Source organism: Denticeps clupeoides, unplaced genomic scaffold, assembly GCF_900700375.1.
Source record: "Denticeps clupeoides unplaced genomic scaffold, fDenClu1.1, whole genome shotgun sequence".
NCBI lineage: Eukaryota > Metazoa > Chordata > Actinopteri > Clupeiformes > Denticipitidae > Denticeps > Denticeps clupeoides.
The window spans coordinates 104398-128489 of record NW_021629725.1 but is presented as its reverse complement, the minus strand read 5'-3'; the positions used below and the strand labels follow the sequence as shown (position 1 = coordinate 128489).

Genomic DNA, 24092 nt, shown 5'->3' with positions numbered 1-24092 from the left:
GCGGGGAGGATGGATAAAGAGGAACGTGTACAGTTTCCCCCGTTTTATTCACGTCTAGATTATTTATTTGTGGTGAAGGAGGAGAAAGATCAGTCAGCACATGGCGTGTGTGTCACTGAGCCACGACCCTGATTCACACGCCGGCACATGACGTCACGAATCACGCTTGCATACATTATACCATACTTCCATACTGGCTTCTTATTATTCTCATATTTCATGGTTGGATTGTGTGAGATGAACAAACGCCATTTGGCTCCTCACATCTAAACTGAACGTCCATCCTGCCCCGGAACGAGGACAGAAGAAGGCGTGGCACGCCTGGGATGGGCGGGGCTACCACGTGACGTCGACTCTGGTTCCAACGTTGACAGAGAGGGTTTTTAAAAATCATTTCTGTAGAACAGAAGGGAAGTGGGGATGTCAGGTTCTTCACTCACATCCTGGGACAGTCTGAGGACCACGCAGTGTTCGTGACAGATCTGCTTGCCTTGACTCCTGCATTCTGGACAATGTTCTAGTAGGTTCTGGAGGAGGTCGTGGTGAGATGGAACCGTACAAACATGACACGTGTGGAGAAAATGAGACATAAGGTGGTTTAATGGTGACATCAGCAGAACAGCTGGAGGCCTAAGGAGGTGGAAGCAGCTGCAGTGAAATACCACTGCATGTTCCAGCAGGATCTTCAGGCAGCATACCACACAAACACACACAATCTTAGCTCAATAAACATTCCATTATTCCTGGACCAAGAACTAAACCCCCTCCTGCAGGTCCAGTGTGGTGAGACATGCAGAACCTTCCTGAACACCAAGAACTGGAGAACCAGAGAAGCTCCTCCCCACAGAACATCATTTATTTATGGATCTATTTTACACCAGATCATATAGGAACAGTGGGGAGATGATCTCCTTTTTGTGTTACTTCTTTGCAGCAGGCAACGTCATCTGAAGAGCTGCTGAGATGGATGGTAGAACCTCGTCTCTGCGTCCTTTTGTGCCCCCTGCTGTTCAGAACCTCAAACATCAAGAATTTGTCACGCGGTTCTAAATTCACCTTTTATTACAAAACACTGAGACACAGAAACAAGAATGTTGCATCCATGTTTATATTTATTTCTGTGTGTGTGTGTGTATATGTGAGTGTATATGTGTTTATATGTGTGTATATGTGCATGTGTATGTGTGTGTTTGTCCGTGTGTGTGTGTGTGTATGTAAATGTGCGTGTGTGTATGTGGGTGTGTGTGTATATGTGTGTGTATGTATATGTGTGAGTGTGAATGTGCGTGTGTGTATGTGTGTATATATATGTATGTGTATATGTGCGTGTGTGTGTATATGTGTGTGTATTGTGCGTGTGTGTGTGTATATATGTGTGTATATGTGTGTGTATGTATATGTGTAAATGTGTGTGTGTATGTGTGTATATGTGCGTGTGTGTGTATATATGTGTGTATATGTGTGTGTATGTATATGTGTGTGTGTGTGTACGTGTGTGTGTGTGTGTCTGTGTGTATATGTGCGTGTGTGTGTGTATGTGTGTGTTGGTGTAACTGTGTGTGTGTGTGTATGTGTGTATATGTGCGTGTGTGTGTCTCTGTGTGTGTATGTATATGTGTGTGTGTAAATGTGTGTGTATGTGTGTATCGTGCGTGTGTGTGTATATATGTGTGTTATGTGTGGTGTTTGTGTTGTTTGTGTGTATGTTCTGTGTGTGTATATATGTGTGTATATGTGTGTGTGTGTAAATGTGTGTGTGTATGTGTGTATATGTGCGTGTGTGTGTATATATGTGTGTATATGTGTGTGTATGTATATGTGTGTGTGTGTGTTGTGTGTGTGTATGTGTGTATGTGTGCGTGTGTGTGTATATGTGTGTATATGTGGTGTGTTGTGTGTGTGTATGTGTGTATATGTGCGTGTGTGTGTTTGTGTGTGTATGTATATGTGTGTGTGTAAATGTGTGTGTGTGTGTGTATGTGTGTATATAAATGTGTATATGTGCGTGTGTGACAGACCAGGACCAAACGTTTCCCACTCAGCGCATGAACATGTGACCTGAGCGTGTGTGGAAGTTTCTGATGCTGATCAGGTGATCGGTTCCGCAACGTCAGAGTGAGAACGTTTTTGGAACGTCGTGGGAACTCTGATCCCCTGATGAAGTCGTCCTCTCGGTCCCCGGGGTCTTGGCGTGGGCGGGCGGAGCCGCGGACGAGGAGGAGGCGGAGTCACTGCTGGGGTACAACACGTGGCTCTGCAGCGACAGCTGGCTGCCCAGGTTGGCCATGCGGCTGCGCAGCAGGAAGTGCGCCTGCCGCTGCATGAGCCGCTGCTGCTCCTGCTTCAGCTCCACGTAGGAGCGCGAGAAGGTGTGGAAGATGGAGGTGACGGGGAAGGCCATGAGCAGGATGCCGCTCAGGATGCTGCTGAGCGCCACCACCTGGCCGGGCACGCTGCGCGGCACCATGTCGCCGTAGCCCACCGTGGTCATGGTGATGACCGCCCACCAGTAGGTGGCGGGGATGCTGCTGAACTCGTGCTTGGCCGCCGCCTCGCTCTCGATGAGGTAGAGCAGCGGCGAGAAGAGCGCGATGGCCACGCACAGGAAGAGCAGCAGCAGGCCGAACTCGCGGGTGCAGCGGCGCGCCGTCAGGCCCAGCGTCTGCAGGCCCAGCGAGTGGCGCGCCAGCCGCATGACGTAGAGGATGCGCAGGGCGCGCAGGACGCGCAGCACCAGCCCCACCTTGTCCAGGTAGCTGCTGCCCGAGCCCAGGCGCTTCTCCCCGGGGGACGTGCTGTCCACCACCAGGGTGATGTAGTAGGGCAGGATGGCCACCACGTCGATCAGGTTGAGGGGCCGGCGCAGGAAGGCCAGCTTGCTCCGGTCCTGGATGAAGCGCAGCGTGAACTCCAGCGAGAACCAGGCCACGCACACCGTCTCCACGATGAAGATGTTCTGGCACATCTGGGAACACTGACCCTGTAACACAGCAACGGTGACGGCTGATGAAGTCAGCGTGGACCAGGGGTCCTATTCACTCGTGTCTCATCTCCACTGCTTCACGCTTTCTACAGCAGGGGGAGCTACAGTCTCTAGTAGAACATCACAGCCGTCCTACCATCACTACACACCATCATGCATTTACATTTACGCCATTTACCAGACGCCCTGATCCAGAGCGACTTACAGGGACAGTCCCCCCCCGGAGACACTCAGGGTTAAGTGTCCTGCTCAGGGACACGATGGTAGTAGGTGGGGGTTGAACCTGGGTCTCCTGGTTCATAGGCGAGTGTGTTACCACTAGGCTACTACCACCCAGTAGTTACAGGGACAGTCCCCCCCGGAGACACTCAGGGTTAAGTGTCATGCTCAGGGACACGATGGTAGTAAGTGGGGTTTGAACCTGGGTCTCCTGGTTCATAGGCGAGTGTGTTACCTGCATCGACCCCTCGCCATCACTTCCATGTCCACCAGGTGGCGTGGTGCCTCAGCAGCGTCTATCTGGGTCTCGGGACGGGGAAATGCGGTCGTGTTTAACATGACAAGCGGGCATTAGAGCGGGAGAGGAGGCTGCACGCGTAATCAGGTTAGCATCAGTCCTTAATGGACGGGCATGGGGGGGGTTCTCAGCGTGGACATGGACGGGAGTCCCACGGCGGCACGCTAATGGCCTCTGAGAGCATTCAGGCCCGTGGGACGTCAGTGGAGACCCTCTCACTTCCTGTGGAGTGATCCGTGCGAGGCAGAGAAGAGCGGAGAGACGCGTAACGAGGGAGACGATGCTGCGTAACGTCTCCAGTCCACATGCATTCAGCTGCATTCCTGCACGTTACCCCCACTGTCCCTTTCACATGGGACTTTGGGACACTTTAAATCCTGGAAGGGAATTCAGGAGAGATGACCTGGAAAATACACACACACACACAAATACACACTCACGCACACACACAAACATTCACACACACACATACACACGCACACATACACACTCACACAGACTCACACACACACATACTCACACAAATACACACTCATGCACACACACAAACATACACATGCACACACACACACACACAAACATACACATGCACACACACACACACACACACACACACCAAATACACGCACACACACAAATACACACGCGCACAAATATACACACAAACACACACACATGCACACAAACATACACACACGCACACATACACACACAAACACATTCACACAAACACGCACACATACACACACATATATACATATATATACACAAACACACACACACGCACACATACACACACAAACATACACACACACGCCTTGGGAATATTTCACAGTCTGTTATTAGGAACTAGACTACACCAATATGGGCAGTTGCCCTGGGCGACATCATGGTCAGCGGTGAAATACATTGTTTCCTCCATTTGGTGTTGGGTGCTGAGCGGCCGAGTGTCACCGCACGGGTTGGGCGTCGTTGAGGTTGGTCCAGGGTCACAAAGTCCCAGCTTCAAACCCCACTTACTACCATTGTGTCCCTGTCACTACTGATTTTAAGGACATTTGGTAAATGCCTGAAATGTAAATATAAAATCTTGAGATGCTGCCAACTCAGTGTCTTCCTGAGTGGCCGAGCTGCTGGTGCTAAATGTGAAAGTAACTGCTGCAACTAAACAATGACATTTTTATACCATCTTCATTCTTCAATATTTCTTCTTACTCCTTCGGTCTCCACAGTTGGTCTACACAACTGAATTCGCAAAGGTTTTTGGCCGGATGACCTCAACTGACCAGCACTGACCTCAACTGACCTCAACTGACTAGAACTGACTAGCACTGACCTCAACTGACCTCAACTGACTAGAACTGACTAGCACTGACCTCAACTGACCTCAACTGACTAGAACTGACTAGCACTGACCTCAACTGACCTCAACTGACAAGAACTGACTAGCACTGACCTCAACTGACCTCAACTGACTAGAACTGACTAGCACTGACCTCAGCTGACTGAGCAGTAATTGTGATTGGCTGTACGTACGGGTGTGTTTGTGTGTGTGGGACTCACGTTTTCCTCTTCGGCCCGCATCGCCGGCATGGTGCTGATTGACAGGTTGATGGCGGTGATGGTGACGAACAGAACTGACAGACAGGCAAAGATCTTCCCCGGCAGGCCAGAATGCGGCTTCTCCACCATGTCCCTGAGTTTCCCCATACAGTGGCCCAGTCGAGACTCCGCCCCCGCCAGCCTTGGCCGCCGCCTCCCTCCATCGCTGCCGTCCTCGTCCTCGTCCTCGTCCTCCTCGGCCGCACGCTCCAGCTCGTCACACTCCTCCACCCTCTGCAGCAGCCGGCGGCGGCAGCACCACTCCAGGTTCTCCTCGGCCACGCCCCAGTACGACATCTCCTCCCGGAAGGACAGCGCGCACATGTCCCGCAGCGAGCGCAGCTTCCCCGCCCGCAGGAAGGTCAGGATGCAGCGGAAGGCGCAGGGGCTGCGGTCGAAGAAGAACTCGTTGCGGGCGCCGTCGTAGTCGTCGCAGACGCGCAGGATCTCGTCGGAGCTGCTGCAGAGGCGCAGCCGGCCCAGCCGGGACAGCGGGAAGTCCTCCAGCGTGGTCCAGGGCAGCTGGTAGCGCAGGCCGCCCACGTTGATGATGGCGTGGGGGCGGCGCGGGCCGGCCGGGGCCAGCGTGGCGGGGCCGTCCCGCCGGGCGTCGGCGGCGGGCCGCGCCCGCTTGTAGTAGAGGCCCTTGCTGGCCTCGCGCTCCTGGATGGGCGGGGGGTTGAGGGAGGAGTCGGAGGCGCAGCTCAGGGCGCTGTAGTCGTAGTCGGAGCCGTCGCCCGCCAGGAGGGTCATGGTTCAAGCTGCCGCGGGGGACGCCACCATCACATGCCTGTCCCTACAGCAGGGAGACACAGAGGCGGACAGACGGGTCACTTTCATCGAGACCCCGCCCTGAGTGGAGCAGGCCCGACCCTGACCACCAATTTACCACCAGAAGGCCGCTGTTTACGCCGTTTTATTACCGCCATGACAGGACGCCACTTTTTACTCCTTTCTGGGGGACGAAAAGTGGTGTTGAGGGCGTGTTCACAACGCCAAACGGCATTTTACCACTAAACACTAGAAAGTGACGTGGTTGTCATTGTGAGACACTGCAGCACAGCACACGGTGACACGGTGAAACGTGTCCTCTGTATTTAACCATCACCCTTGGTGAGCAGTGGGCACCATGTCAGGCTCCGGGGAGCAGTGAGTGGGGACGGGACCTTCATCCAGGGGACATGGATGGCAGATAGTGGCAGTGGTGGCCTAGTGGTTAAGGAAGCGGCCCCGTAATAAGGTTGCCGGTTTGAATCCCGACTGCCAAGGTGCCACTGAGGTCCCCTTGATGTCCCCACACGCTGCTCCCCGGGCGCCTGTCATGCTGCCCACTGCTCACTCAGGGTGATGGTTAAATGCAGAGGAGAAATTTCACCGTGTCACCGTGTGCTGTGCTGCTGTGTATCACATGTGACAATCACTTCACTTCACATCAGTGGTACCTTGGCAGATCGGGATTCGAACCGGCAACCTTCTGATTATGGGCTCGCTTCCTTAACCGCTAGGCCACCACCGCCCTTTAAATGGATTAAAGGGCGGATTAAACGGCGTTTACCTTTAACAACGCGTTACGTATCATTATTATTATTATTACTATTTAATAGGTTTTAAGAAAGACGTCCCCTGGATGAAAGACGTCCCCTGGATGTGCCACAGGTCGCCGTGGTTTGGAGTGACCAGTGAGAACAGTCCGAGTTATAAATGATCCCGTTTTTAATCCTCCGCTCGGCTGCAGTGGGGTCCCGGACTGGAGCTTCTGACCACGCCCTGCGTGTCCTGTTACTTTCAGGAGCACCACAGACGGTAATTTCTGGCCACCGGAGGCATTAGCGGTGCTGAGTGGCCGCGCTCAGCCGCCGTCACAACTCACTTGCGGCCGCTTTCTGGCATAATGTGCTAATGGACAAATGGACTCTTGGAGAACATGACAGTGGTTCACTGAGAAGCAGGAGACCCTGTGGTTTGGGTTTGGCAGCAGTGACATGAACGTTCCTACACTACGTCTCCAGTGCTCCATTAGACTGGATTGGACTTCGGTTAATGGACTCCAGGCTGAGAGCTGCACACAGTAGATGGTCAGATGGTGCTACAACCTACCAAACCACACCAGGAGGAATCAACATCCTGAACTGCAGTCAGCAGCATTTCATTATCTTTCTGCTGCTCGAGATAAATGCCAAATGTTGATCAATGTGTATGATGTTCATAAACACGTCACCTGGCGGTCCCCTGCCACTAGTGGGCGCCACTGGCACAATGGACATTTGCACCTCGCTGTGCTCACCAAGGAATGCAAATGCAATAAAGACACACGATATTTAATAGCTAGTTCATAAGCAAAAAACAGAAACATTTATTAATAAACATTAGCGATATGATATGACAATAAATCATACAAGGATAATTGTGGTCCTTGTGCCCTGGTAGTACCGCAGCACTGGCCTGAAAGTCTGGCCTCCAACATACAGTACCAGCCAGAAGTCTGGACACCTTCTCATTCAACGTGTTTTCTTTATCTTCATGACCATTTACGTTGGTAGATCCTCACTGAAGGCACCAAAACTATGAACGAACACATGTGGAGTTCTGTACTTAACAAGAAAAGGTGAAATAAGTGAAAACATGTTTTATATTCTAGTTTCTTTGCTCTGATTACTGCTTTACACACTCTTGGCATTCTCTCCATGAGCTTCAAGAGGTCGTCACCTGAAATGCTTCTCCAACAGTCTTGAAGGAGTTCCCAGAGGTGTTTAGCACTTGTTGGTCCAGCTCACCCCAAACCATCTGGATTGGGTTCAGGTCCGGTGACTGTGGAGGCCAGGTCTCCACTTTTTGTTAAGTACAGAACTCCACATGTGTTCATTCATAGTTTTGGTGCCTTCAGTGAGAATCTACCAACGTAAATGGTCATGAAGATAAAGAAAACAGGTCGAATGAGAAGGTGTCTCCAGACTTCTGGCCTGTACTGTATAAGCCTCGGTGGCCTGTGTCCAAACTAATAAAATCAATTACTGTGATTAAGGTGGGAGGGTTGGAGGGTCCGATCACCAATCACAGGCCAGCCTCCTCGCCCGCGGCGCCTAAAGCGGGAGGCGCCTGCGTCACGAGTCGATTATTAAGCAGCTGCGCTGTCGACCGGGTGAGACCATGATTACAGCCGGCCTTCAGGAACTGGGACACTAAAACCCACAATTTTACACCATCAACGAAACCCAGTCATTTCTCCCAGTTCACAACGCATGCCAAGTCATGTGACCATCTGCCTGTCACCTTCAGCTTGTCACGAGGCTCATTCATGCCAGATGCTTTATGCCGAGAGAGATGATGAAGGGGCTTTAAATAAATCTTGGTTGGTTAAATGTGAAAAGATCTGGATTACGATCGGATTTAATTTCATCCATTCTGCTTCACACTGAGCCAAAAAACAGGCCAAAAAAGTCACAATTTTAAATGGAAGTGATTATTACTGGTTGTCCTCCCTGGACAGAAGGAAATAAAGTGTTGAGAGATGATGGAGGAACGTGGACTTGTCAGATGATGCAGGGAAATATTTCTTCATCCTCATTTCTTGCCATTTCTTCTCCAGATTGCCTCTGACTCACTCCTCTACAGCATCTCCAGGATCATGGCTCCTCCTCCTCCTCGTCTCCCTCTGACTCCACGAGTTCTGAACCGTCCAACCACAGAACCCACTTGGGCCAGCAGAAGGTCTGCTGAATCAATGCTCCGATGGCGTTCCGCCCGGCGACAGAACAGAAATGAATTCTGTTGTTTTGGATGGAACCATCACTGTTCATCCATGTATCCTGGTCCGATTGTCCTACATGGACACGAGTAAGTCATGCAACTGAACTAATAAGACAACTACTATCGAGATGTGTTTTGTATTTGCTCCTAAAGATCATGATGTTTGGGCGTTCTGGATCTAAAACAGGTTGGAACATGAAGGCTGTGTGGAGAACGCTGGCGCTGGTCTCTTCATCCACCACTTCTGAGCACCTGTATGAAGATGCAGGAATAAACTCGCCCCGCGAGACCCGTTCTGGCGCCACCTCCAGAACTGGCCTTTTTCACAAGCTGGCGGTGGGCGGATTTAATAAGCAGATGAGTTCGCAACAGAGCGCGGCGTCTCGGGGGTGCTCAGCCCCCCGGCTTCTCGGCCGACTGAAGCGATGTGCTGTGGTTAACCTTTGACCCCGTGCTCAGGCTATTCCTGGACGTCTTTAGAATAGAACAGCGCTGCAGGCTGATTTATTCTCATGCAACTCGTAGCTGTTCTTTAGAACCACTCCGTTCCATACCACGTATCAGATGACCCCTGACCCCGGTTTCTGATGGTGGGGTTTACCCCCTGGGCCCAACTTTCTGCACCTCATGGCTCTAGTTTCAGGTTTTGTTTCCACGATACGGTGAAGTTCTTGTGCTGAAGGAATAAATGATGTGAAAACAGATCGTACGAGATGTGAAAAAAGAAAATCTTGCAAATCGGTGCATTTTCTCACGTAACAAAAAGTGGAGAAAGGAGGTACTTTTAATGCACAAGCTGCAGAGGAACGTTAAAGTGGACACGTCTCCATTAAACAAGACACATAAATGTCCAGTGTTGGACGATGACGTCAGTGTTAGTGTGACTGTGTGAACATGTTTAAAATGGACACTTTTTGCTAAATAACATTCACATTCAGCGACAGATTCGGGATGGAGCAGCTTATCCAGTCACATGCGGGGTTCCAAGATAAGAAACATTTATGTCGCCATGTAATAGCTCATAAGTAAAAAGGAACAAGAGAATTTGCATAATGTAGAGGAGATCAAACTCTCTCTCCAGAGGGAAATACTTTGGTAAAGTAATGATACATGATGAGAGTGACGGGATTGTCATTGTGAGACGCTGCAGCACAGCACACGGTGACACTGTGAAACGTGTCCTCTGTATTTAACCATCACCCTTGGTGACAGTGGGACCATGACGGGCGCCCAGGGAAGAGTGTGAGGGGACGGGACCTTAATCAAGGGGACCTCGGTGGATTCGAACCCACGTTCCCCCCGTTCCCCAAACGATGACGTTCAACCTCGGTCCCAGTTTTTTACTGTAAGCACGTGCGAGAAACATTCCAGATTTTCTTTAGTCAGACAGATCTAATCCCAGCATCGGCGTCCACAGTAGGACCCTGTGGTCTTCTGCAACACCAAACAGATCGATCCTTCTACATCCACCTCCTCATTACAACAGACCAGCAGCAGTTCTCCACGTCAGGAAGGCAGGAGCTGAGGTGAACTGGTGTTGATGGACAGGAGGACAGGAGACGCTCAGGGGTCCATTAGCTGGAGCCCAGGTGTGAGCAGAATGTAACCAACAGGGTGGAGAGATGATGGGCAGGGACATGTCTTCTTTACTGACTGGTGGAGGTGAATGATTGGATGTTTTTATGCTCTTGTCTCATTTGATTGGTTCTTCATTTAACCGCCGACCCTGATACCAGAACATCCATTCATCAAGAAAAAGGCAGCCCTCATACTGGGAGAACCTGCTCCAGGTAAGAATTCTGCCTGAGCTCCAGTCTCACGGGTCCGGAACATCTGCGCCTCCTATTTAAATGCAGATCAGAAATGTGTGGAGATGAGGATCTTTTCACGGTGGCATTTATAAACACACACACAGAAGTTTCTGCGCATGAACATTGAAATGATCTCCATTAAAACTAGAACAGAGACACACGCCACTAAGGCTGATATTTATTAACTGCAGGTGGAACATCTCATCTTCTAAACAAGTTCCACTCAGCATCACTCGCTCCACAATCAGAGACTCATCCCTCTCACCGGTCCGGATAGAGAACCTCGCTCACCCACGTACACACACATCGATACATCTCCTCCCACTCACCACTTCACACAGGTGGAATTCTGTTTATCCACCGACAACTCCACCAACACCAGGATTCGCAGGCAGGAGAAGAGCGGAGCTTCTGTAAATATTATACCGGCCAACTATTCCAGCTATGTGTTAATGCGAGCGTGAGATTAACTGGGGTAAACATGACGGCCACGGAGGCCACGCCCTGCACCAATACGGCGCCTGAAATGGCTTTCCACCAGCCTTCCACAAACGAACCCTTCAAGGAACGTCTGCGGACGCCCCTGATTGGTCCGTGAGTTTGTATGTGTCTACAGTAATAATGATGATGATGAAGAGCAGGATCAAGCTGAGACGTCCTGTTGTGAGACGGGAACTGGACCAGTTGCTATAGTGATGGATGCATGGCGATACCCTCATTAGCGCAAACTTTCAAAAACTTTATCAAGTCAACATACGGTGTGGAACATCATTAAAACAACAGCAGACGTTTAGGAAGAATGAACGTTTTCTCTCTCCATGATGTCCCCTAGAAAGGTGAAGCAGCGTCATGTCCCATAATAACTTACAGTCTCTGGCCGACACTCTTATCCAGAGCAACTTACATAAAGTGCTGTAAATATCCTTCGTTGAAATCGCCCGTTTGTAGATACCGTTCACAGAACAACGGTTCTCATGATTTTTCCCCGCCCCTAAAACATTATCTCCACCAACCGTCGTGGCTTCAAAGGGCGGAGCATTGCAGTCGCTCTGTGATTGGATGTAAAAATGAGCACAAATGTATTTTTTACTTCTGTCACGCGAGACTCTCACGACTTCCTGTCTGCGCCAAACATTGTGGTTGGTGGACGGTGTTGATGACGTCATTTCTGCGAACGCTTCTATAGGCCTCTCTCCACCTCATTAGCATTTAAAGCTACAGTCCTGGTGAAATGGGACCGGATCACAGTGGCTGTAATTCTGCACCACAGCTGAATTTTAGAGAGAGACTCCAGATACAGAATTAGGGAACCAATAAGGTCGAAATAAAAGCAGAAAAAATTAATGTCAGGAGACCTTTAAATATTGAAAGTGAACTTAAGAGCTCTTTTAGTCCAAATAATTTCTAAACAGGAAGGTCTTTAGAGGCTGGGAGTTTATTCCACTAGACAGAAGGAGTCTAGCTTTCCTAGAACCTTGATAGATGGTGGTACCAGTGCTGGAGGATCAGAGAGATGGAGGTCCAGAGTGAGGAGTGATGAGAGATCTGAGGTAGCAGGGTGGTTCTGTCTTTGTAAGCAAGCATCAGTATTTTGAAATATCATCACCACACCTTCATCATCACCATCATCAGGGGGCAGTGGTGGCCTAGCGGTTAAGGAAGCGGCCCCGTAATCAGAAGGTTGCTGGTTCGAATCCCGGTCCGCCAAGGTACCACTGAGGTGCCACTGAGCAAAGCACCGTCCCCACACACTGCTCCCCGGGCGCCTGTCATGGTGCCCACTGCTCACTCAGGGTGATGGTTAAATGCAGAGGACAAATTTCACTGTGTGCACCGTGTGCTGTGCTGCTGTGTATCACATGTGACAATCACTTCACTTTATTTAATTTTTTTATCATCACACCACAATTTCAAAATAACCCAAACCATCACTACACCACACCTTCACCATCTCCAACAAGATCATCACACCACATCACCATCATCGTTACCTTCACTCCTTCAATAATCATCTCTGCACAAGGTCTGATTTAATTTTCTCACTTACGTCTGTTCATTAGTGTTTAATGAGGACTAATGAAGATGGTGCTGTAGGTCATTAGGGTTAGGGGTGGGGGGGTGTTCAGAGGTCTGGTCTCACTGCATGTTTCTCCTAACATGATTCCATGAGTGCATCAGAATTCAGGCTCTACAAAGATCATTACTTTCTCAACAGTGGTAATAATAAGAGGCTAATTAATAAATATGTAATTACACACAAACCAACAGTCATTTACGGACCTCTTAAACTTTTTAAACACACACACACACACACACACACACACACACACACACACACACACACACACAGTAAAAGCTGCAGCAGCTGAAGTGTGTATATGTTGGGTGTGAACATTCTGGAAGCGCTGGTACAAGGAGAAGCAGCTTGAATCCACACCAGATTAAAATATTCACGCCGCACCGCCCACAGGCCCCGCCCACAGGCATACGGCAGGAGACCAATCAGCCGCCTTTATCTGAAGTCTCGGTGACTGACAACCGACACCAACTTACAGCAAGAGCATCAGCAGAACAAGAGACTGGAGAACATCAGCAGAACATCAGATATCACGTCTGAGTTAAATACCCTTAGAGAACCCGGGACAGACATGGATTTACCAAAAAGAAGTCGCCACACGCAAACACACACACACACACACACACACACACACACACACACCAGGAGGATGAAGTGCAGGTCAGTTCCTCATCATGAAGTTCATGAAGAAAAAGGTGCAGATCAGAAACAGACAGAAGCAGATACTCACTGCAGATGAAGATCAGTTCTTCTGCGTTCTGATGGTCTTTAGAGGAACTCAAATCCAGAAACGAGGATGAAGCAGAAGGAGCAGAAGATGAGGAGAAGGTTGATCTCCCAAACCTGCTGCTGAGCGTCTGAAAGCTGCCGAGTTTCAGCGGCTCATTTGATGATCAACAGGCTGTGGTCTCCCTCCCTCCCTGACACACACACACACACACACACACACACACACACACACAACTCGTCCTCCCCTCCCTTACTCTCTCTCTCTCTCACACACACACACACACACACACACACACACATGCTAGATAGCAGCTCTTGTGGTCTGACATCAGAGGTGGGGACGTTCCATTATTCTGAGTGCTTTTTACAGAAATCCATAGCAACCAGCTCGGAGGATTCCCTCCTTCCAGTCAGCGTCCAATCACGCGCTTCCGCCTCAACTTTCACTTCATTATCGCCGCATTATTCTGCACGTCCACGTAATCCGTCTGTGCGGCTCGCAGTAGAACCTCTACAGGTTCCCGTGCTTCTTCACTCCAACTTTTTCCTTCAGTAAGGTCTGCGAGGAACCCGCCTTGATGTGTTCAGCAGTTTGGGTTGTGGTTGGTGGAGGACCGGGGAACGGTGGGAGGTTGGAGAACATGCCAGCCCACGCTGGACCTCTGTTCCGCTTGTTGTTCTAAATGTTCTCCGCGTCTGCTGCCGGCGGAACTCAGCTGTGCCGTGATAAAGCGGAACGCGTTACGGCACAATTACTGGCCGGTGATGAATGTTCCTCATCTCCCCGCCACGACCGGAGCCATTTTCTCCACCAGCAGAAGAAGGTGGCGGGAAATGACAGGAATGAGTGAAGAGGCCTTTACATCTGACCCCTGACCCCGCGCTGCAGTCAGCGATTAAAATAAACCTCCACTGCAGGGGTCATCATGGGGTCACCTTCACCTGCTGAATAGCAGCACACACACACACACACACACACACACACACACACACACACACCACTGCAGTGACGCCTGAGGCAGAGGTTTGGAATCAGTGGAAGGCCCAGGGGGTGTGAACCTTCTGACATGCTGAAGACCTTGATTAGGCGGCGGTGAGGTGGAGCAGCGGGAACCTGATGGATTTAATTGGACTGAACCTGGTGTAGAATCAGATTCTCAACATCCACCATCTGTCTGTGGAACATCTGATCCCCCGCCGCACGTCTGTCACCAAAGCAGCGGAAGCTGCCGGGAAAATGGAGAAAAAGAGAGATGATATGATTGGACCAGCGTTCCTCTTCTCCTGCAGAGAGAATCGTGGGAAAGATGGAGGATTCGAGGTTCTGCTGCTGGAACATGAGAACAGCTTCTCTCACTTGGCTGTGGACCTTGTGGAAACGTGGTGGCTCAGAAAATGGCTGCATATTTCTGGTTTGGTTTGATCGTCAGTGCTTTCATACGCTGGAACAGATTCAAACAAGAACCGATTCGCAAAAGGAAAGAAAATGATTGTCTTTTATCCACAACACACACACACACACACACACACACTATAGGAGATAACGCCGTAATTTCAGAAAGCTAAAGAACTTCATTAATTAAAGTATCTGACAAAACTGGTATTTATATAAAACCATTAAAACGCCAAATTTCAAGCTCTTAGAAAAACGTTTAGAAGGTTTATTTAAAAAAAGGACTAGAACCTGTAGGGTTCACCACAATATTCACCACAGATTCCATTTATAATAAGTTCTTATCTTCCAGTCAAAAAAATGTGAATAAATTGTAGCTTCTCTTGTGAAATTATTCTTCAACAGCAGACAGTCAGGATGGATGAATGTTCTTCAGCATCTGACCTGCCTTCACCAAATTCATTTCTGGAGAGAGAACATCACGGACCTACCAGCCACGTTCTTCTGCACCAAACGAGGGTTAATGAGGACAGATCTACTGCAAGCCTTTTTATTGGAATTTTATTGGAATCAGAAGTGAACATCAGAACATCCAGATCAGCAGCAGCTTCTGGGTTTTAATGAGCTGCTGATTCTGGAAGTTCTTCATGGCCCAGATCCTGTTGTCCAGTTTTTATTACTGCCGTATTTGTATCAGAGTGTAAAACGGAACATCTCAGTTTCGCCCTTCAGCGTTTCCTCGTTCCACCAGGAAGACGGTGGATGTGGTGGAACGGGCCTTTTATATTGATCTCTGCAGCTCAACACGTGTGGCTGTGAATGATAATTCGGCTGCAGAAGCCTTCTCCCATCAGGCTTCAGTCATGGTGTCCTGAGCTACACACGCGTTTGTATCTTAATGAGGACCTGCTGTAATAATTGTGTATTATAGTTCTACTTCGGAAGAGGAGACTGAAATAAACTGTCGTGTGACGAAGGAACGGTGACAGCCGTTTTTACCTCAGCAGAAGCAGTGATGACTCTGTTCCTCACAGAACAATGTAGAACGTTAACAGGGTTGATTAAAATGTAGAAAACATGTATAATGTTTAATGTGTGAGAGAGAAACTTCTCTAGATCTTCATTCTGTGGAGCTACTGAGGGTCACACTGATCAAACTGGAGGTAATGTTCATGTCTAAAAGAACCTGACAAGACAAGAGGAGGGATGCTCTGTGTTTGTATGATGTTTTCCTGCTGTGTGTCTGACACACACACACATACACACACACAAACAGACACACACTCTCTCTCTCTTTGGTGTGATTTTCTGGAAGAAAATCGATAAGTTGAGCTGTCAGAAGTTGTGCAGATGTTGTGCTGTTTTATAAGTCTTCTCCCATGGTCCAGAATGGAAAATGGCCCAGTTGATGTGGATTCTGGATCCTGGGGCAGATCTGATGGCCTTTTAACCCCCATGACCATCACGGAAGAATGAGAGTCATACCTGCAGTAGCTGATGGTCCATATCTCCTGCTCCTGCTGAAATGATGTTTCAGACGTGGCACCCAGAATAGAGCTCAGCTCACTTTCTTCCTGCTGCTTGTGACAGGATGATTGTGTTCCTGTGTCGGCGGCAGCAGCCATCGGAGGAGGCGATGGAGTGGCAATTATCTGGCAGCGCATTCCACCCATAATTCAGTTCTGTCAGGCTTCGCAGCGTGATGAGAAACATCCGTGCAGTCCACTGTCAGAAAACCCACTTCCTAATTCATGAGATTGTTCCACGACATGGGTCAGAACATCATACACCTAAACCGGTTTATAATGTAAACTAATGTGACCACCTCAGAATTAGTGACATGCTGTGATGAAAGCAGAACATTCCTCAACAATGAACCTGCTCCTGTTGGATGCTGGTGGAATTTCCATCTCCACAACCAACCGATAAGGTCCCCTAAAGAGTACAAAGAAAATAAAAGTTGAGAAGATCTGGGCTGGGCAGAGGAGCTTGAAGAGCATCAGTCATGTCTCCAGCTCTTCACCATCATGTAAATTAGTTCCAGTGTCACCATCAGCTACAGCAGCTAACAGAAGCAAAGGAGAATGATTAGAACTCCAGTAAACTCCATCAGAACCCCACCTACCGAGACCGAAGCCGGCTGTTCAACCTCTACAACCTCTCACCACGCCTGTGTTCCAACCACACGTGTCACAATAAACACACCAGTAGCTGAAACGATGCCATGGGACCAGAGCTGGACAGCAGCATGTGAAGAACCCAAAACTGACAACGTGCACCTTTTCATGGACAAAATGGACCTTTTCTGTCCTCAAAATGGCAGGCACTGAGGTGGAAAACCTTATTTTGTGCACGAAATAAAGTAATGACCTCTCACCTTTGTGGACAAAAGGGAAGAGAGCTTCACCTTTCTGTGGACAAAATGCAGTAAAGGTCGATTTTGTCATGATAAAATGCATTTTGTGCAGGGAAATGTTGCTGGTGTTCCAGCTCTGAAGATGCACGTGTGCTGTGGTGTGTGATCAGATGACGGGGTGTTGGCCGGTATCTCAGCCTGTATCTCTTGCTGTTGCTATGGACGGGTGTCCATCTCTGGAGGCGGAGCTGCAGCGTGACCCGCTACACTCGTCTTTTTTGTGCTTTATGCTAATATTATAGCGCGGATAAGCGCGCTGCCTCCACAGAACAGGGTATCTGTGGGGTTTACATGCAGAACATGTTGCAACAGCTACAGAAGCGCATGCAAACAGGAATAAGCCGGATTGCTGCCTGGATGAGATGATTTGGGCATTAAGCACTAACTGCAGCAGGAAACGGCTGTCTTCTGCAGTCTTCACCCCAAAAAAACAACCGATTCACCGGTCTGTAGATCCCGTCTAACAAACTCTTACTTTCTCCTGATGGATATGTTCAATCCAGGAGTGGAGACCAGAGGTCACTCTCCACTCCCTGTGGACTGGAGGGGCTTTTAGGCTTTTGAGCTTCAGTCTGGTGATCTTGACCTCCGGGTTCTCTGAACCTCTCTTCCAACACAAAGATGGGGAATTTAATGATTTATTGTATAAGACCTTCAAAAGCACAAAAAAAGTCCCATTTGGGGCTCAGATGTTGGAAACACTGAAAACTTTGCCTGGAATTAATGACCTGAGCTCAAGATTGGGTCTTCCCACACGCACACACACAGTCCAACTTCTGTAGATCAAAGATCAGTAGCGGAGCTTGAGGAGTCCCTACTCACCTATTACTACAAGCTCATCCTCTGTGTAAGGAGATGGTGAGCAGTTATTAAGTAGTGAAATGCAATGACTCATCGTGGACATAGTGAAAAGGGATGGAGTAGTGAGATGTAATGACTTAGCGTGGACTGAGCGAGTGGTGATGGAGTAGTGAGATGTAATGACTCAGCGTGGACTGAGCGAGTGGTGATGGAGTAGTGAGATGTAATGACTCAGCGTGGACTGAGCGAGTTGTGATGGAGTAGCGAGATGTAATGACTCAGCGTGGACTGAGCGAGTGGTGATGGAGTAGTGAGATGTAATGACTCAGCGTGGACGTAGTGAAAAGGGATGGAGTAGTGAGATGTAATGACTCAGCGTGGACTGAGCGAGTGGTGATGGAGTAGTGAGATGTAATGACTCAGCGTGGACTGAGCGAGTTGTGATGGAGTAGCGAGATGTAATGACTCAGCGTGGACTGAGCGAGTGGTGATGGAGTAGTGAGATGTAATGACTCAGCGTGGACGTAGTGAAAAGGGATGGAGTAGTGAGATGTAATGACTCAGCGTGGACTGAGCGAGTTGTGATGGAGTAGTGAGATGTAATGACTCAGCGTGGACTGAGCGAGTTGTGATGGAGTAGCGAGATGTAATGACTCAGCGTGGACTGAGCGAGTGGTGATGGAGTAGTGAGATGTAATGACTCAGCGTGGACATAGTGAAAAGGGATGGAGTAGTGAGATGTAATGTCTCAGCGTGGACTGAGCGAGTTGTGATGGAGTAGTGAGATGTAATGACTCAGCGTGGACTGAGCGAGTTGTGATGGAGTAGCGAGATGTAATGACTCAGCGTGGACTGAGCGAGTGGTGATGGAGTAGTGAGATGTAATGACTCAGCGTGGACATAGTGAAAAGGGATGGAGTAGTGAGATGTAATGACTCAGCGTGGACTGAGCAAGTTGTGATGGAGTAGCGAGATGTAATGACTCAGCGTGGACTGAGCGAGTGGTGATGGAGTAGTGAGATGTAATGACTCAGCGTGGACTGAGCGAGTGGTGATGGAGTAGTGAGATGTAATGACTCAGCGTGGACTGAGCGAGTTGTGATGGAGTAGTGAGATGTAATGACTCAGCGTGGACTGAGCGAGTGGTGATGGAGTAGCGAGATGTAATGACTCAGCGTGGACTGAGCGAGTGGTGATGGAGTAGTGAGATGTAATGACTCAGCGTGGACATAGTGAAAAGGGATGGAGTAGTGAGATGTAATGTCTCAGCGTGGACTGAGCGAGTTGTGATGGAGTAGTGAGATGTAATGACTCAGCGTGGACTGAGCGAGTGGTGATGGAGTAGCGAGATGTAATGACTCAGCGTGGACTGAGCGAGTGGTGATGGAGTAGTGAGATGTAATGACTCAGCGTGGACATAGTGAAAAGGGATGGAGTAGTGAGATGTAATGACTCAGCGTGGACTGAGCGAGTTGTGATGGAGTAGCGAGATGTAATGACTCAGCGTGGACTGAGCGAGTGGTGATGGAGTATTGAGATGTAATGACTCAGCGTGGACTGAGCGAGTGGTGATGGAGTAGTGAGATGTAATGACTCAGCGTGGACTGAGCGAGTGGTGATGGAGTATTGAGATGTAATGACTCAGTGTGGACTGAGCGGGTTGTGATGGAGTAGTGAGATGTAATGACTCAGCGTGGACTGAGCGAGTGGTGATGGAGTAGTGAGATGTAATGACTCAGCGTGGACATAGTGAAAAGGGATGGAGTAGTGAGATGTAATGTCTCAGCGTGGACTGAGCGAGTTGTGATGGAGTAGTGAGATGTAATGACTCAGCGTGGACTGAGCGAGTTGTGATGGAGTAGCGAGATGTAATGACTCAGCGTGGACTGAGCGAGTGGTGATGGAGTAGTGAGATGTAATGACTCAGCGTGGACATAGTGAAAAGGGATGGAGTAGTGAGATGTAATGACTCAGCGTGGACTGAGCAAGTTGTGATGGAGTAGCGAGATGTAATGACTCAGCGTGGACTGAGCGAGTGGTGATGGAGTATTGAGATGTAATGACTCAGCGTGGACTGAGCGAGTGGTGATGGAGTAGTGAGATGTAATGACTCAGCGTGGACTGAGCGAGTGGTGATGGAGTAGTGAGATGTAATGACTCAGCGTGGACTGAGCGAGTTGTGATGGAGTAGCGAGATGTAATGACTCAGCGTGGACTGAGCGAGTGGTGATGGAGTAGTGAGATGTAATGACTCAGCGTGGACATAGTGAAAAGGGATGGAGTAGTGAGATGTAATGTCTCAGCGTGGACTGAGCGAGTTGTGATGGAGTAGTGAGATGTAATGACTCAGCGTGGACTGAGCGAGTTGTGATGGAGTAGCGAGATGTAATGACTCAGCGTGGACTGAGCGAGTGGTGATGGAGTAGTGAGATGTAATGACTCAGCGTGGACATAGTGAAAAGGGATGGAGTAGTGAGATGTAATGACTCAGCGTGGACTGAGCAAGTGGTGATGGAGTATTGAGATGTAATGACTCAGCGTGGACTGAGCGAGTGGTGATGGAGTAGTGAGATGTAATGACTCAGCGTGGACTGAGCGAGTGGTGATGGAGTATTGAGATGTAATGACTCAGTGTGGACTGAGCGGGTTGTGATGGAGTAGTGAGATGTAATGACTCAGCGTGGACTGAGCGAGTTGTGATGGAGTAGCGAGATGTAATGACTCAGCGTGGACATAGTGAAAAGGGATGGAGTATTGAGATGTAATGACTCAGCGTGGACTGAGCGAGTTGTGTTGGAGTAGTGAGATGTAATGACTCAGCGTGGACATAGTGAAAAGCTGCTCTGGACAAGGGCATCTGATACATGTCGTAAAATGTAAATGTAAAAATGATCAGGTCCTTTCGCAGAAACAAGATACGTTTGTGTCAGAAGTTTAAACTTCCTAAACAGATTTTACACCATAAGTCCAGGTTGTGAGCCGTGACCCCAGCTGTAATGATAAAAAATGATGGAACCAGTATTATTAACAGTTAAGAAGGTGGAGCACAGATGGGTTTTAATGAAACCTTCTCATGATTTATGATGGTTCTTCCTGGATTCAGCCAGAAGCAGAAAACCATCATAAATGCCGAACTGCAGTGTAGTGGAATGTGAGCTTATGGAGGGAAGTAATTTCATAAGGGTTCCATTAGCACCTGGTGGAGAATTGAGGAAAAGGGTGAATCTGTAACAATATTGATGATGAGAGTGAGGCAGTGTGTGGACACAGGTCACCAGGAAACATAGAGATGAGAAATACACATATATTTAACTTTAAATCAATTTCTATGGCTACGGGGATGTTGCTACATGGCCAAGCTGTGAATGCTGGAAGCATATGGCATGTGTTATGGTATCTGCACACACATTTTTGGGGAATAAATGTGAAAGAAAACCAGGTGCTTGTAAGGGAGTTAAAATAAAAACCTTCTTCTGAAAGTTTTTGTCTCTTATTACTCACTCCTAGAATTTTAGACTGCGACATTCTGCTTTGAATGCTAAATTTGCATATCATAGAAACGTTAGAGTTAATTTGCATAATGTTTGTATAAAAGCTTTAGCCACACAACTGCTCTTCACCAAACATGATGACCTCGCTCAGAGCAGATGAAGGTCATTTATCATCTTTTATCCTGATCTCATACTGGAATATACTGTTGCCACGGCAGCAGGACATGGCAGGAGAAATGGAAGCAACTTCATGATGGAAACGGGGTTTACTTATAACGTTACACATCAGCCAGAAAGGGATACAGACACAATGGGTCTACATTTATACACAAAACGTCAGGTGTACACAATCAGGAAATCGGGATCATGAAACTCCGTTGTAATGCCACAGTGGAGAAGGAGCGACGAGGCACCTCGCTCAACAAAAAATGCGTGACACAAAATATACACAAAACAAACTGAAACCTGGCATAGCACTTGAAGAAATGCAGGACATAGGAGTGTGGGAGGTTCTACATTTACATTTACAGCATTTACCAGACGTCCTTATCCTGAGCGACTTACAGTCAGTAGTTACAGGGACAGTCCCCCCCTGGAGACACTCAGGGTTAAGTGTCTTGCTCAGGGACAGGATGGTAGTAGGTGGGGTTTGAACCTGGGTCCTCTGGTTCATAGGCGAGTGTGTTACCTGCAAGGCTACTAGCATCATACCAATCACCCAGACAGAACGAGTGGAAGCTGAAGGTGGTTAGAACCCTCGTGTGTGTTCCTGGCTATCCCAGGACCACCGAGGCATCACAGCTCATCTGGAACTGAAGTTGAAACACGCTGGTCTCCGTCCACAGATGTAGACGGATTTTAATAATTCACCAAAAAAATACTGATAGTGAATGTGATTGTTTTTCTCTGCAGTACACGGTGAAACGTGTCCTCTGTATTTAACTGTCACCCATGGTGACAGTGGACACCATGACAGGCGCCCGGGGTGCAGTGTGTGGGGACGTGACCTTCATCAAGGGGACCTCAGTGACACCTTGGCAGTTCGGGATTCAAACCAGCAACCTTCTGGTTACGGGGCCGCTTCCATCGGTTGCCAGACCATCACTGTCCCCAGATCAGTCTTCTATTGACCCCAAGAACGAAATACGAAGAATTCCAGATGGTTCATGCTGCTAAAGGTCACAGCCGACAGTGCAAAGTTTTTAATTCTCTTGATAATTGTGTAGACTGGAGCAGAATGTTGGTGTGTGGGTTGACGTGGAGACGCATGGTGGTGTGAGTCTTCTGGGACGACCCTGAGCAGCAGTTCAGGACAGTGAGTGAAAGTCTGAAACACTTCCACCGCGTGTATGTTTGTGTGTGTGTGTGTGTGTGTGTGTGTGATTGTTGACAACACGCTGCTCTCATTTCCATCACCATGCCTCCTGCTGTCAGGTGTGTGCAGCTGGGTGACATTTAACCTGCGGGTGAAAACAGAGCACTGATTAAAATAACTAATTACACACAAAAAAACTATAATAATACAAAATCATCGTCATAACACAAAAATCTATACGTTTTACAATTCTGCTTTGTTGATGCATAATCCGAGTATCCAGTTTAAAAAAATAAAGTGATTTATGATCAAATATGAACATCTGCTGTTTTTTACGTGGTGTGAGCAGCAGGTCCATCCGCCAGAGGAAGCCACGGCTGGACGGAAGAACAACGGCGCCCTCCGCTGGCCCATACTAGATTAACATTCAATATTGTCACTGAACAGTCACGCTTAGGACAATAGTACAACAAGACTGTGGTCCTGTCCACCACCCCTCAGAGCAGAATGCCATCCCCAAAATATTAGAAATAGAAAATAAAAAAAATACAACAGATACAAAATAAATATAATAAATAATCTGTCGCGTCATGTTTGTCGTTGTGTCATGTTTGTTGTCCAGTTTTTTGTTGTCGTGTCATGTTTGTCCTGTTTGTTGTTGTATTATGTTTGTTGTGTTGCGTCATGTTTGTTGTTGTGTCATGTTTGTTGTGGTGTTTTTTGTTGTTGTGTCATGTTTGTCCTGTTTGTTGTTGTATTATGTTTGTTGTGTCGTGTCATGTTTGTTGTTGTGTCATGTTTGTTGTGGTGTTTTTTGTTGTGTCATGTTTGTCATGTTTGTTGTGGTGTTTTTTGTTGTGTCGCGTCATGTTTGTTGTTGTGTCATGTTTGTTGTGGTGTTTTTGTTGTTGTGTCATGTTTGTCCTGTTTGTTGTTGTATTATGTTTGTTGTGTTGCGTCATGTTTGTTGTTGTGTCATGTTTGTTGTGGTGTTTTTTGTTGTGTCATGTTTGTCATGTTTGTTGTTGTATTATGTTTGTTGTGTCGTGTCATGTTTGTTGTTGTGTCATGTTTGTTGTGGTGTTTTTTGTTGTGTCATGTTTGTCATGTTTGTTGTGGTGTTTTTTGTTGTGTCGCGTCATGTTTGTTGTTGTGTCATGTTTGTTGTGGTGTTTTTGTTGTTGTGTCATGTTTGTTGTTGTATTATGTT

General features: G+C 48.2%; 1 protein-coding gene across 1 annotated transcript; it reads right to left on the bottom strand.

Moving 5' to 3' along the window:
• Positions 1–1939: 1939 nt before the first annotated feature.
• On the bottom strand, positions 1940–13643 carry LOC114772831 (potassium voltage-gated channel subfamily G member 1-like). Its single transcript, XM_028965546.1, has 3 exons — positions 13468–13643; positions 5064–5898; positions 1940–2980 (listed from the first exon to the last, which is right to left on the bottom strand). Exons 2-3 carry the CDS (start codon positions 5853–5855, stop codon positions 2111–2113), a joined length of 1662 nt encoding a protein of 553 aa, XP_028821379.1. The 5' UTR covers positions 5856–5898; positions 13468–13643; the 3' UTR covers positions 1940–2110.
• Between the last annotated feature and the right edge of the window lie 10449 nt (positions 13644–24092).

Excerpts from the sequence above, each read along its gene's own strand:
- LOC114772831 (XM_028965546.1), bottom strand. The coding sequence starts at position 5,855 with ATGACCCTCCTGGCGGGCGACGGCTCCGACTACGACTACAGCGCCCTG. Across the intron at positions 2,981-5,063 it reads TGCGGGCCGAAGAGGAAAAC|GGTCAGTGTTCCCAGATGTG; the intron begins GTGAGTCCCACA and ends GCTGTGTTACAG.